We start from the raw sequence: 12,957 nt of genomic DNA on the forward strand, positions 1-12,957 counted from the left end.
GAATAGGTAAGCTGAGCCAGTAACTAGGATACCTCAAGCGCTAAAACATGGCGACTGCACTGTCATGATCATAAAAAATATATTTATTGCAAACGCGATTTCCGTGCAAACTTGGAGATTGTAAAACGCCAAAATGCAACTTCGGTACATGAAAACTCTCCTCAGCCCACAGGTAATTGTTCAAGTGTCATTCTTTTTCTTAATTTCATTCTAGAACTGCAATTATTAATATTAACTTTAGTCATGGATCGATAGGGGTTGTAGCCTATCCTTGATATTTTGTGATGCGGTCAACTATTCAGATGGTGTAATCACATTATAACTAGTAGTGGTTCAATCTTAAGCTATTTATTTAACACAAACACAAATTTCTTCCTTTGATAATAAAAATTAATGCATTCTCCTATGAAACTGAAGTATACAAAACCTGACCTGCAGTAGTCAATACTTCATACTTGCAAGTCTAATAATTTTCAGCACAGGGCCAGTTGGGTATTTGCTTTTCTACATTGATTCAAACACCAACACCCTGCCTTGCAGCAGTTCTGGTGTTGTGATAGAAAGTTCAGTCATGTAATAAATAGATCAGGGGGTAAGATTTTAAATAAACTATGGTACTGCATTTGTGGGGGAGTGGAAACGAATATATTTAGTATTTTGGTGGTGAGTATTTGTCTACCATAAAAATTTTCAAGAGCTGCTGTTTAAACCACTGTAATCAGTAAGAAATTATCATTGGTGACTGTTCATGATTTATTAAAGAAAGAATTTGCCAGAGTTATAGTTGGTAACAACAGTTAAAGCTAAATTTAATATCGGGAAAATCTTAAACTGAGGCCTTGCCAGGCGATAGTGAGGTCAATACGGCTAGGCCAAGGTTTGAGATTTTCCTGTAACAACTGAACGGTTGAGGTTATTAAGTTGTTTGTTATATGGCTTTCTTTTTAAGAAAAAAAAAAGCATTTCAATTCAAGCCTAACCCTAATTTGCATGGTTGGTAATCAGTCTGTGGGCATTACGGGTGCGTAACGCCCTGCTCGGATGTCACTCTTAGCCAATCAGAGCATGTGTTATAAATAGATTTCAACCGCAAACTAGCCTGTGGAACTACGAAAAGGCCATGCTCATCAAAATAGTTGCTTAGTTGCCTTTTAATCTCCTCATTTGATGCTACAACATGAGTAAAGAGGGCTTTCCACCCAGCCCTAGCTTTGCGAGGTTTTGCGAGTCACGTATTTCTAGTAATTAATAAAATATTTATTTGTTTGTTTTCGTAAATATTTAAGGATGGAGCCTGCAAGGTCACTGCAATGGCTTGGTCACCAAACAATACCAAAATGGCGGTAGTAACCATGGACAGAGTGGTTATTCTGTATGACGAGCTGGGAGAGAGAAGAGATAAGTTTTCCACAAAACCAGCAAATGCACAGGTAATTTTCCTAAATTATTGCATTAGAATGTAACTTAGAAGGAAGGACCCTTCTGTAAAGCACTTTCGAGTGAAGTAGATATTATTATTATTATTATTATTATTATTATTATTATTATTATTATTATTATTATTATTAATGGATGAACAGTTAAAGGGGATAGGGGTGAAAATTGTTTCAATCAGTTTTTTTTAAAGTGTTGATCATTCTGGGATTATTGCCCAGGAATAAAACCCCACCTCATTTCCTCTTCTAAATCCAATGACCACTGCGGACTATATCTATAAATGGCTGCTCCATGAACGTTTGGTTGCACTTTTTTTTACATGAGTTGAGAGTATCTGTAACAAGTGCTGGAAGACGTTTTTAAACTGAAGACGATAGGAGAGCTGTTTCAGAAACATGTTTTTTAAAATCAAAATGGTTGTCGTTTTTCTTAAAATATTTCAAATTTTGGTAAACATTATATCTCTATTTAATGCACACTCCTCTGTGAATCATGTTCTAATCATTTGTAATTTATTTTCTCATCAGGCTGGAAAGAAGAGCTACATTGTCAAAGGACTTGCATTCTCTCCAGATTCCACCAAAATAGCTGTGGGACAAACAGACAACATTATATTTGTCTACAAAATTGGAGAGGAATGGTAGGATTTTATAATTAACCACATATAGCACTTGTTCATTATTTAACTAGTTCATGATGTACTGTATATTTGGCTACATTAGTACCCTGAGCTAGCAGAGTTACCTTTGATATTTACGTATAAGATTGACTTTTGTTATTAAATTAAGCAGAAAAACTAACGCGGAGAGATTTCGACGTTTCGATGACATCCTGTCATCATTACCAAGAAAATGAAGAAAATTTACATAAGTAAGTAGACAAAACTAAACTGAGGTCACTTGATGATTCACTGGCCAGCTTAGAACAATAGACTATTGTTTTCAGTTTAGTTTTGTCTACTTACTTATGTAAATTTTCTTCATTTTCTTGATAATGATGACAGGATGTCATCGAAATGTCGAAATCTCTCCGCGTCAGTTTTTCTGCTTAACCTTCGATATTACTACCTAAACTAAAAAAGAAGAAGATGACGATGATGATGATTATTGTCATTACTGGTATTAAAAAGTGGAAGAGGATTGAAGGGGACTTCGCTCGCATGGTTAATAAATCATCTGTTTTTTTTCAGGGGTGAAAAGAAAGTTATCTGCAACAAGTTTGTACAGCAGGTTTGTGATGTTTACAGAATTTTATTGTGATGCTAACAGAGACTCAGGGTATGTTTATGTGTTACATGCATGCATGAAAGTTTGCTGTAGTTTTTATATATATTATACAGCAATAAATGCTCCTGACATGTTATAAACAGCTAATGCCCTGGGATGGGGTTGCGGGATCCAGAACAGTGGCCTCCTAGATCTACCACTATCAGTGTCAAAATTTTTTAGTTGTTATTTTTGTACCCCAGTTGCCACCAAGAGACAGAATATCAGGTACACAAAGACCCCAAGAAATAATTATTAGTAGGACTAACTGACTATTGCATTTGCCTTGCAGAGTGCTGTAACCTGTTTGATATGGCCACCAGAACAACCAAACATTATCTTTGGCTTGGCAGATGGAAAGGTAGGCATGGCTAAGCAAAATGTTCTGTTTGCCGTTAGGGTTGATGCACAGTCTGGCGATGAAATCGGAAGTATAAGGAACCTTCCATTCCAGTGTGAACAAAAAAAAAACAGAGACGGAATCGCAATCATAAACTCAACAGAATCAGAATGTTTCCTTTTTCTTCCGATTCCACTTCTGATTCCGTCGCTTGTGATCAAGTGTGAACTGGTTGATCTGAGAATGAGAAGTGCAAGCAGAAGAATCAACCAATCACATGGCTCATTCCCAACCCCTTTATCCAAGATTCAGAACCAAAAACATGGTGGCCTTCTGCCATTTGAACAAAAGCAATGCTTCCATTTCTGCTTCTGTTGTATTAATTCTCACTAGGTCAGAAGATGCTTCTGATTCCAACTCTGGTTCCAATTCTGCTCCCATGGCTTCCTTTTTCTAGTGTGAACCAGGCCTTAGTGTTTTGTAGAGTAAGTTTAGAACTGAATACATTATGGACTCAAAGTTCATATCCCTGGAAACCCCTTCCATATATATCATTTGGCATCATCCTTAAAATTAATCACTCAGGACTGTAGCTGAAAGAGGTGGCTAGTAATAAATTTCATCTGGTGAAAGACAGCTTCTTTATCACTACGTGAAATTTCATCAGAAAATAAACACTTAAATTGTCCAGTCCAAAAATGTCAGCCAGGCTTTTTAATGGTCCTGCGTGGTGTTTTCGTAGTTGTTAGTTTTTAAAATTTACACTAGGATGAAGCCTTATGCATTGGGTTTATTATTCTTAATCAATGTATAATCCTTGTGTGTTACAGGTTCGTATTGCAAACCTGAAAACCAACAAATCAACAACCCTCTATGGAACTGACAACTATGTTGTGTCTCTGGCTGCAAAGTAAGTCTTCTGCAACTGTGAAATATTTGTGTTCATCAGGCAGTCAGTTTGATAGTGAGCAGGTTACTTTAAGATATACACATACTTAGTCAGTAATTGGATAGCTAGATGGTAAGTGAGCCAAGATTAGAAGGGAGTATTACAGTCGACTCCCGATAACTTGAACCTTCAAGGGAAATTGAAAAAGGTTCGAGTTATCTGGAATTCGAGTTATCCAGGGTAAAATTATATAGAAAATGACTTGAAAGGAAAGGAAAATTGGTTCGAGTTAGTGTGAGGTTCAAGTTAGTGAGGGTTCGTTACATGCAGCAAATGAAGTTTTTAAGAGTTTGGCTCTGAAAATGCTTCTGTGACTTTAAATTCCTGTGTTTGGAAGAAACTTGGGAGTCAATGGATACAACAACATTTTTTATTTCTGTTTTTTTTTTCCTCTGACAGTGTTTCTGGGAAAGGAATTCTCTCTGGTCATATAGATGGAGCCATTGTCAGATACTTTTTCGATGATGAAGGCACAGGGTTATCACAGGTAAGCTACTTAAATTCAAAATCCAGCTAACAAATAACTTTAAAATTAAAAATGAAACCTTTGGCTGAGTTTTAAACTCCTGAGAACCTTTTCATGTGAGCAAAATGCTTGGCTCAAAATGCTCACCACAGTTTTCTATTTCTGTACATTTTCTTCCAGGGTCAACTTTGCAAACATCCCTGCTCTCCTTACGCCCTTTGCTGGGGCTCCTCTATCGTAGCAGCAGGATGCGACAAGAGGATAATAGCTTATGGAAAAGAAGGTGAAATGATCATTACACTTAAACAGTTTTTTTGTATTGCTACTTCCACTTTAATTTCTTACTGGTCTGCAATGCTCTCAACAAATTAATTTCTTCCACTTACCAGGGAGGATCTTACAGAACTTTGACTACACGAGGGATGATGACGAGAAAGAGTTCACAGTGGCAATCTGCAGCCCCAGTGGACAGTCAGTTGTGGTTGGCAGTTATAACAGGTGACCTTTATGTTCATCAACAAACTGATTGAATTATATATTTGGTTTTGTCAGCAGAGTTGATAAGGTAATTTAGCCACTGTAAAGAGATTTGAGAGCTGTCGTTTCAAGTGTTAGCCGTTCGTCAGAGATTCACTCTAACACTTAAAATGTCAGCTCTAAAATCTCTTTATGGTGGCCAAATTACCTTTACCAACCCTATTGATAAAACCAAATATTTGTTTCTGTTCCTCCACCGACATAGCACCACAGTTTCTTTAGAAACTAACCTCCTTATCCGATTACAGAAAATGATGACAGAGAATGTTTCCGACCCAGGGGCCCCACTCACATATTTTAATGACGGGGGGGGGGGGGGGGTCCGACAGAGGTTCATATTTTATACCCAAAATAATCCCAACTTCAGAATTTGTGTACCCAAAAAAATCCCTCCTTTTTTTAGCATACCCAAAAAAATCCCTCAGTGTTTTTGCACAAGCAAATTTTATTATTTATCTTCTGGAAAGCTTAAACAAATAGATTACAATCTCAGAAATATCCCGTAATACCAGACAAGCAGTAAATTGCGCTTATGTTACGGTTGATTTGAGTTGATGAAAAATACAATACCCAAAAAAATCCCTGTGTTGTTTTCGCGACCCAAAAAAATCCTGGTGTCTTTCATAGACCAAAAAAATTCCCTTTTGACCAAAATGTCAGACCCCCCCCCCCCCCCCCCATCATTAAAATATGTGAGTGGGGCCCCTGGGGTTTCCGATAATGCTAAAATGGAAATTAACTTGTGAAGGATCGTCACAATATTGTTTTGATAAGCCACTTTTCCCTTCACATCCAATTACATTAGAAGTCCAATGTGAAATACAAAGCTGATAAGGAAAGTCCAGTTATCAGAGATTTTAATTGAAACAAGGGTGTTTTGTTCAAGTTATTGAGAAGTTTAGACAAGGTTTAGGTTAGTGAGATTTATACCATCTCCCTTTTTTGTCTGTAGGCTACGAGTGTTTAACTGGAGCCCAAGGAAAGGTTCTTGGGATGAATCGAAGCTTAAAGAGATTCCTAATCTGTACACCATCACTGCTATGGCATGGAAGAAGGACGGATCTAGACTGGTGGCTGTACGTATTTTAATCCCTGTCACTGGCTGCTTTTTTCAATTTTCAAATGTTCCCTTTTCATCCTCCAAAAACATGGTTGAATTTTAGACACTGGTGACATAGTGAACAACTTTGACTCTGATGACAACTTCCATTCGGGTTGTTTAAGTGTCAGGCAGCATCACCAATGGTGTCCTTTTTCAGACACTTTTTTTTTTGACAGTTAAAGTAATTTTCTCAAGTACTTAAAGTACATTATTGTCTGGTTTGTAAGGGCCACCTAAAGTGAATTGATATGAGGAAGGAGTGCTTCTTGAGAGTGTTTCATTTCCAGTTTAAAGTTAACTTGTCTAGAGATTGTAGCCGTCAACAATAATTATTGTTCAAGAGCGTTCGATCATTATTTTATCACAGGGTACCCTGTGTGGTGGTGTGGAACTCTTTGATTGTTGCCTGAGAAGATCAGTTTATAAAAACAAGTTTGAGATGACTTATGTTGGACTCAGCCAGGTTGGTAAATTCAATATTATGCACATATGCACACATAAATATCTATTGACTACTGTTTTGTACCTTAAATTTTCCTGACTTGTAATACATGCCATAATCACTCATTCTCTAAATGAATGTGATGTTTGATTGACTGTTTTCTGGAGTATCAATAAATGGAACAGCCTCTAGATTTATTGTTTAAGTCAATATTTGAAAGACATAATATTGAACTGTTGCTCACACACATTATTCAAGACCCATTTGTATTCTATATTGTGTAGTATGGTCAATCAAACACACATTAACTGCATGCCTTGGTTTTATCACAGGTCATTGTGAAGAATTTGTCATCTGGAACTCGTGTTGTTCTGAAATCTCATTATGGATATGAGGTAATAACTTTAATTGGCTAAATCCAAATAATATGTGTATGCCATGCTAAGCTAAAGCTGTTTAATAATAATAATAATTAGTTTATATATTGCTTTTTATATGATATTCAAAAGCGCTTACAATATAAAACGAAAAATTTAGTCAAAATCATTAAAATATAACATTAAGAATAATCAATCAAACAAAAAAGTAAGAAATAAAATAAACAAAGTAGGGAATAATCAGATGTCATATGCTTTTTTAAACAAAAATGTCTTCAAGTGTTTCTTGAAAGTATTTAAGTTCTTGGCAGTCCTAATTGCCAGAGGAAGCTAATATTCCACTTGGATGGACCAGCAAAAGCAAATGCTCGATACATGGGGATCCTCATCTAATAAGCTTTTGTGGCCTCTAAGAGGATTCCTTACCTCCATTTCTCTGATTTCCCTAAATTTAAATTACCAGTAATAAAATATTAATGATGTTGTATTAATTTTGTTACATGGCTTAATTTAATAAATAAAGTAATAAATAGCTTGGGTTTGTAAGGACATCACTATAGTGCCTGTCAGTAGTGAACAGTAGTGTTTTAGTGTTTTGTCAGCCATAGTGGGTGATTAGTGCAACATTAACATCCATGACTGCTCCATTGTCAATGCGCATGGTTGTCATGATTATTATGTTTGGTCAATTGCTGTAAAAAGAACTCAGCAGTTAAAGGGATCACATAGAATTTTGACATAGCAGTGTTTTTCTTCCGAAGCAAGTGCAAGGAGTAAATGACACCAGCCTAAGCTATCATTGGCTATTCTCGCTTGCTTGTAAAGGAAATGACTCATACATAGGTTTATGGTGGCTATAGCAATCACTACTTGGTCTCTACTTGGCACGAAGAAAATTGCAATGCAAGCAAATATATATGGGGAGGGAAAATATTGTGAGCAGAAAAAAATGAGAAGAGACCTTCTCTCTCCAGTCTCGTGGCCTTTATTATTTGCTGGAAACAGCAACCACTATGTTGTCTATCTAAACCACTAGTGAAGCAGCTGGTATTGTTTTTTAGGGTTGGTGGTATTGTTTTGTTGGTTGTTCTATTGTTTTAGAGAAGAGTTGCAGGCCAATCATATGAGACCTTAAGAGAGCTGCTAAAATAATCGCCCATCTGAACCCAGAAAAGGGTTGGTCTCTGTGATCGCGCAATGGCTAACGGCATCCAGTCTATCGAATGATATTTTACTAGCAATACTTCAAACTGTCTAAAATATTTAACAAGTCCTATTATGCTGTACGTTTAAGGTGTAATTTTGATTTATTTACTGATGCAGATTGATAAAGTCAGTATCATGGGTAAGGACAGATACCTTGTGGCTTACACAACAGACACTCTACTGGTTGGTGACCTCACACATAATAAGCTGAGTGAGGTATGTTTGTTTTAAAAATACGATCATTCAAGATACAAGGCTTCGTACAAGGTGCTTAATAATTGTCTCGCACCAGATTTAAACATTACTTAGCTACTTGACAGATATAACCCTACTCAATCTTTACAATCCTCTGATCAGATGTTACGAAAAGTCCCAAGTACAAACACCATTTCGTATGGGGACCGTGCCTTCAGCGTTGCCATGGCTAGCCAGCGGAATTCCATTCTTTATGAAATTAGAACTGATGAAAACCTAAACCAATTTAAATCTAAACTGAAAATTCATTTGTTTCGTATCACGTATTTTTAGCCCAATTATTTGTTCCTCTTTTTCAGGTTCCTTGGCAAGGCACAGGTGGAAATGAAAAGTTCTTCTTTGAAAACGAAAATGTATGTACCTATTTTGTGTCAACAGAAAACTTACAAGCCCTGAGTTTTGTCATTGGTAGATAAAGATAGACAGACCTTTTAATCTAAGGAACTAGAAACCTGGAGTCAGTTCCAATGGTGTTGCAAATTTTTCCTGTCGCCTTAAGTACTGGAGTAACTTCAAATAGATTACAATGTTTGTTTCATTATTGTGTAGGTGTGTATGGTTTTCAATGCGGGAGAGCTGTCTCTGATTGAATACGGAAACAATGAGATTCTTGGTACTGTGAGAACTGAGTTTATGAACCCTCATTTAATCAGGTAAGGCTAAGTAACATTATGAAACTTTGTACATGTAGCTCAGTTAATAGACTGGCTAAACCTAATACTGTACATTTATACAGTGTTTTTTTTTTCTTGAAGGCCAGACCAATATTTTAGTAAGTAAATTATTATTTTTCTCTTCAAGTGTCCGTTTAAACGAAAGGAAGCAAAGAGGTGTTGATAGTAACAAGAAGATGGCTTACCTTGTGGACCTCAAGACCATCACTGTAGGTAAGATTCACACGAGATTACGTGGAAGTAAAATGAATTCTCAAACCTGCTGACAACAGAAAGCTAATAAGTTAAACGTACATGTAAAGTTCTGATAATGTTCAAAAATACACTTTGGTAAGTTCGCATTTAGCAGCATTTTACTACGTATGTGTTATGAGTACCTTTCGGATGGTAGCAAAAACGTGCAAAAGTGTATGGGCCGATCTATCTTAATAAGATCGTGGTAAATGAAAAACTCTATACAATTTCTTCCAAAAAGGGTTTATATGAGATCAGTAAAGAAACAAGCTCATAACAATATTTTAAAATCAAATTCACAGAGATCAGTCTTCTCTTGGTCTTACTCTGTTTTTGTGGGTTACAATACTTACTTTCTCATACCTTCTTGTAGAGAGTCGGATTACGTTTGAAACCGTTGTGTTTGGAGGATCGTTTCTTTCTGATGGTCGCTTCGTTCGGGGATTAACTAACACTTGTCAAATCTTAGGACTGCTCTATGGAGTTGCAATTCCCATTGGTAATTACTTTGGGAACTTCACAGTAGCTTGAAATTTGAATCATTTTCTTTCTCATTTTATCAGTTGATATGGTGACTGGATTCAACGTTGCTACAGTGAACCATGATTCAAGGATTGATTGGCTGGAGGTGAGAATCACTCTGTTACTTTGTCTACTTGTCTTTTTACATGTGGTACATTTAGATAAAAGTCATGATACGTTACTGATTAAAATGAATTTGGACTATTTTGTAGCTCAATGAAACTGGAAGGACCCTTCTGTTTCGTGACAAGAAACTGAGGGTAAGTCTGTTGTCTTTTACTGACCCTTTAAACCCTAACAGTGGTCAGCATTAAATTTCCCCTTGTAATATCAATGCTTATAATCCATCAAATATTTTCGCTAGCGCACGATTGGTCTAAACGCCTCACGTGACCGAATATACCCCAGCTAAAACTGGGGAATATCCGGTGATATTCTTCAATTTCAAAAACTTCAAGGCGCGTCTTGTTTACAATTTTAAAAAAATCAATGTCAAGATGGGGGAACGGTTTGCTTTTGTGACAGAAGGGGAGATAAACCCGCTGGTCGATGAAGCAGTATCAGAAAACAACATACGTTCTAAACGTTTTTGACGGTAAACTGTTCTTAAACGAAATGTTCAAATACTCAAGCTCGTTGCTACATGTTGCGAAAAATATTTGAAGGATAATAACCACAATAGCCTCCATTTGGCTTTAAAAATATGCTGAGATGTTTGTCCTTGGACATTATCAGATCTGCTCCTCAAAGTTCACAGCTTTCCTCGAGCTTCGCTCTCGGAAAACTGTTCGCTTCTCGGAACAGATAATGTCCGCGGACAAATATCTGAGCATATTTTCGCGCCAAATGGAGGCTATTGTTTATTTATTCAACTCTTGAGGTCATGAGAATTAAGGATATGATCATCCAAGGTGAATTTTCTTGATATTCAGTTTCAACTGCCGTAAGGGTCTTTTGACTATTTCACATGACGAGCTGCTCAATACAGTTAACTTAATTCTTCTGTGGTGTTGTTTGTGTTTTAGCTTCATCTTCTGGACGTGGATACGCAAGTCCGTACCACAATCCTGAATTACTGTACATATGTCCAGTGGGTGCCGCTCAGTGATGTGGTGGTGGCACAAAACAGAGGCAACCTGTGCGTGTGGTACAACATCGACTCACCTGAGAGAGTCACCATGTTTCCGATTAAGGTACGTACTTTGGAACTGTTGGAGGAAGTTTAGCAGAGTTATGACGAAAAAAGCTATAGGCTTGCATAATTTGGAGATGTGTTCACAAGCACAGCTGAAGTGCCTTACGAGTCCATCAATATGCACCCAATAGACCATTTCCGAGTTTTGAACCTCACTATGAAAGCGAGGCTAAGTGCAAAGTTTTTATCGTAAAAATATAGTTTTCATTCATCAGGGGCACCCAACGGATCGTTTCGGTAAAGTATCTGTTCGGAAGGCCCTTAATCCCCTACAATTTTCTAAAGAGAATTCTCACCTCGAACTTTCGTGATATGGGAAATTTAAGGCGTGGTGTTTTCGGATTGATAAAAATGTCGTTTCGGGTACCGAAAAAAGGTCAGCTAAGATTTTCGGAAAGGAAATAAGACCTAAGGTTTTCGAAAAGACTCAAGTTCCCCTAGAACGACCGAACGGATAAAAATATTATAGCGCGGCCTAAAATGAACCTACAGAGCTTTAAAGGCACTCCAAATAGCCTGAAATAGCGTTTCAAAGGATCTGAGAGAAAACTGTCGTTGGGTGCCCCTGATTCATGTGCAAACAAAACTAATATTCATATGAAAAGGTTTGCACTTAGCCTCACTTTCATATTGAGGTTCACAGCAACTCGGAAATGGCCTATTAGAAATCGCTTATCACTTGGATACCCTGAATGTGGGAATGTTGTTGCATTGGACTTGTTGCTGGGGGACGGACGAGTAAGAAGCAATTGTAATATAAGGTAAGTGCGTGTCCATTACATTGCGGGACGGAATTAACTAAATTTCTCAGTGTACATTCATTACCCGTGATCGAGGGTGGTAACAGGTGTACGACAAACAGAACAACGTCTAGAGAGGAGACCATGCAACCGAGTAAATGTAGTTACATCTTGGTAACTTAAGCTAAAAATTTACTTGTTTGTAATGTACTGTGGGACATGTAATAGATAGGCCAAGAAGACGCTTGTGGCTGTTTTGATACCCAACCATTTTCCGCATCTAAACCAAGAGAAACGTTAGTGAATGTCATGTTATGTTGATTGTTTAAAAACGTATTTTTCAGGGAGATATAATTGATCTTGAGAGAGCTGATGGCAAGACAGAAGTGCTGGTGAATGAAGGTGTCACTACAATCTCATACACTCTGGATGAAGGCTTGATTGAGTTTGGTACAGCTGTTGATGATGGTGATTTTCCAAGGTATTTAGTCATTATCCTATCATGGGATTCTATAAGGACTACTTCTTGCTTTTTCCCATCAAAAATTGGTTTGGAAATGTAGGCTCTCGAGAAAACCCAAACAAGATACTTGGGGACTGCTGTGGACCGTGTAAAAAAATTCAGGTTTGTTTGAGATGAATTTCAGAAGATAAAAATACAATTTATGTTCTGTAAAGGCGAAAATTATGTTCACATCAATTTTAATTTGTAGGAACTTAGTCTGTAACGCAGAGATATTCTTTGCAAAATGATGTAACGTCTTGATACATGCAAAACACTATATTAATTTGCATGCAAAAATCTGAAACATCTTGGACTAGCGCCTCTTTAACTTGTTTTAGTGAGAGAGATCGTGAACGGACTGCCTTTAATACTCACTTATTGTTTGGTGTTCCTATTTCCAGGGCTGTTGCTTTCCTTGAAAGCTTAGAGATGTCCTTGGAAACAGAAGCCATGTGGAAGACACTCAGTCGCCTCGCTCTGGAGGCGAGGCAGCTGCATATTGCTGAGAGATGCTTCGCTGCTTTGGGTGATGTGTCCAAATCAAAGTCTTTGCGGCAGATTAATAAGATCGCTGAACAAAATGCTGAAGAAATGGTGAGCTCTTAACAAAGAAAAAGATTCGATACTTTAAACGTTTGTGTATGTGGATGAAAACCTTAAGGTATCTTCACACGACATTTCTAATTTTCAAACTTGTATTTGTAAACTTCG

The 12,957-nt window shown here is 37.2% G+C and overlaps 1 protein-coding gene across 2 annotated transcripts in view; it reads left to right on the forward strand.

Moving 5' to 3' along the window:
• Nucleotides 1-11: 11 nt before the first annotated feature.
• Nucleotides 12-12,957, forward strand: part of LOC146452827 (intraflagellar transport protein 172 homolog) — a 29,925-nt gene continuing 16,979 nt past the window's right edge. For both annotated transcript variants that reach the window (XM_085097372.1, XM_085097373.1), the window contains exons 1-21: nucleotides 12-172; nucleotides 1,287-1,430; nucleotides 1,965-2,077; nucleotides 2,627-2,666; nucleotides 2,995-3,063; nucleotides 3,873-3,952; nucleotides 4,391-4,478; nucleotides 4,638-4,740; nucleotides 4,847-4,955; nucleotides 5,947-6,070; nucleotides 6,464-6,559; nucleotides 6,871-6,933; nucleotides 8,239-8,337; nucleotides 8,676-8,729; nucleotides 8,926-9,029; nucleotides 9,178-9,263; nucleotides 9,848-9,912; nucleotides 10,019-10,066; nucleotides 10,832-10,999; nucleotides 12,086-12,222; nucleotides 12,648-12,840. In XM_085097372.1, coding sequence (XP_084953498.1) covers nucleotides 134-172; nucleotides 1,287-1,430; nucleotides 1,965-2,077; nucleotides 2,627-2,666; nucleotides 2,995-3,063; nucleotides 3,873-3,952; nucleotides 4,391-4,478; nucleotides 4,638-4,740; nucleotides 4,847-4,955; nucleotides 5,947-6,070; nucleotides 6,464-6,559; nucleotides 6,871-6,933; nucleotides 8,239-8,337; nucleotides 8,676-8,729; nucleotides 8,926-9,029; nucleotides 9,178-9,263; nucleotides 9,848-9,912; nucleotides 10,019-10,066; nucleotides 10,832-10,999; nucleotides 12,086-12,222; nucleotides 12,648-12,840 — 2,022 coding nt within the window. In that variant the 5' untranslated portion in view covers nucleotides 12-133. The remainder of the gene's footprint in view (nucleotides 173-1,286; nucleotides 1,431-1,964; nucleotides 2,078-2,626; nucleotides 2,667-2,994; nucleotides 3,064-3,872; nucleotides 3,953-4,390; nucleotides 4,479-4,637; nucleotides 4,741-4,846; nucleotides 4,956-5,946; nucleotides 6,071-6,463; nucleotides 6,560-6,870; nucleotides 6,934-8,238; nucleotides 8,338-8,675; nucleotides 8,730-8,925; nucleotides 9,030-9,177; nucleotides 9,264-9,847; nucleotides 9,913-10,018; nucleotides 10,067-10,831; nucleotides 11,000-12,085; nucleotides 12,223-12,647; nucleotides 12,841-12,957) is intronic.

The sequence above is a fragment of the Pavona decussata genome, unplaced genomic scaffold (assembly GCF_977016875.1).
Source record: "Pavona decussata unplaced genomic scaffold, jaPavDecu1.1 SCAFFOLD_366, whole genome shotgun sequence".
NCBI classification, from domain to species: Eukaryota; Metazoa; Cnidaria; class Anthozoa; order Scleractinia; family Agariciidae; genus Pavona; species Pavona decussata.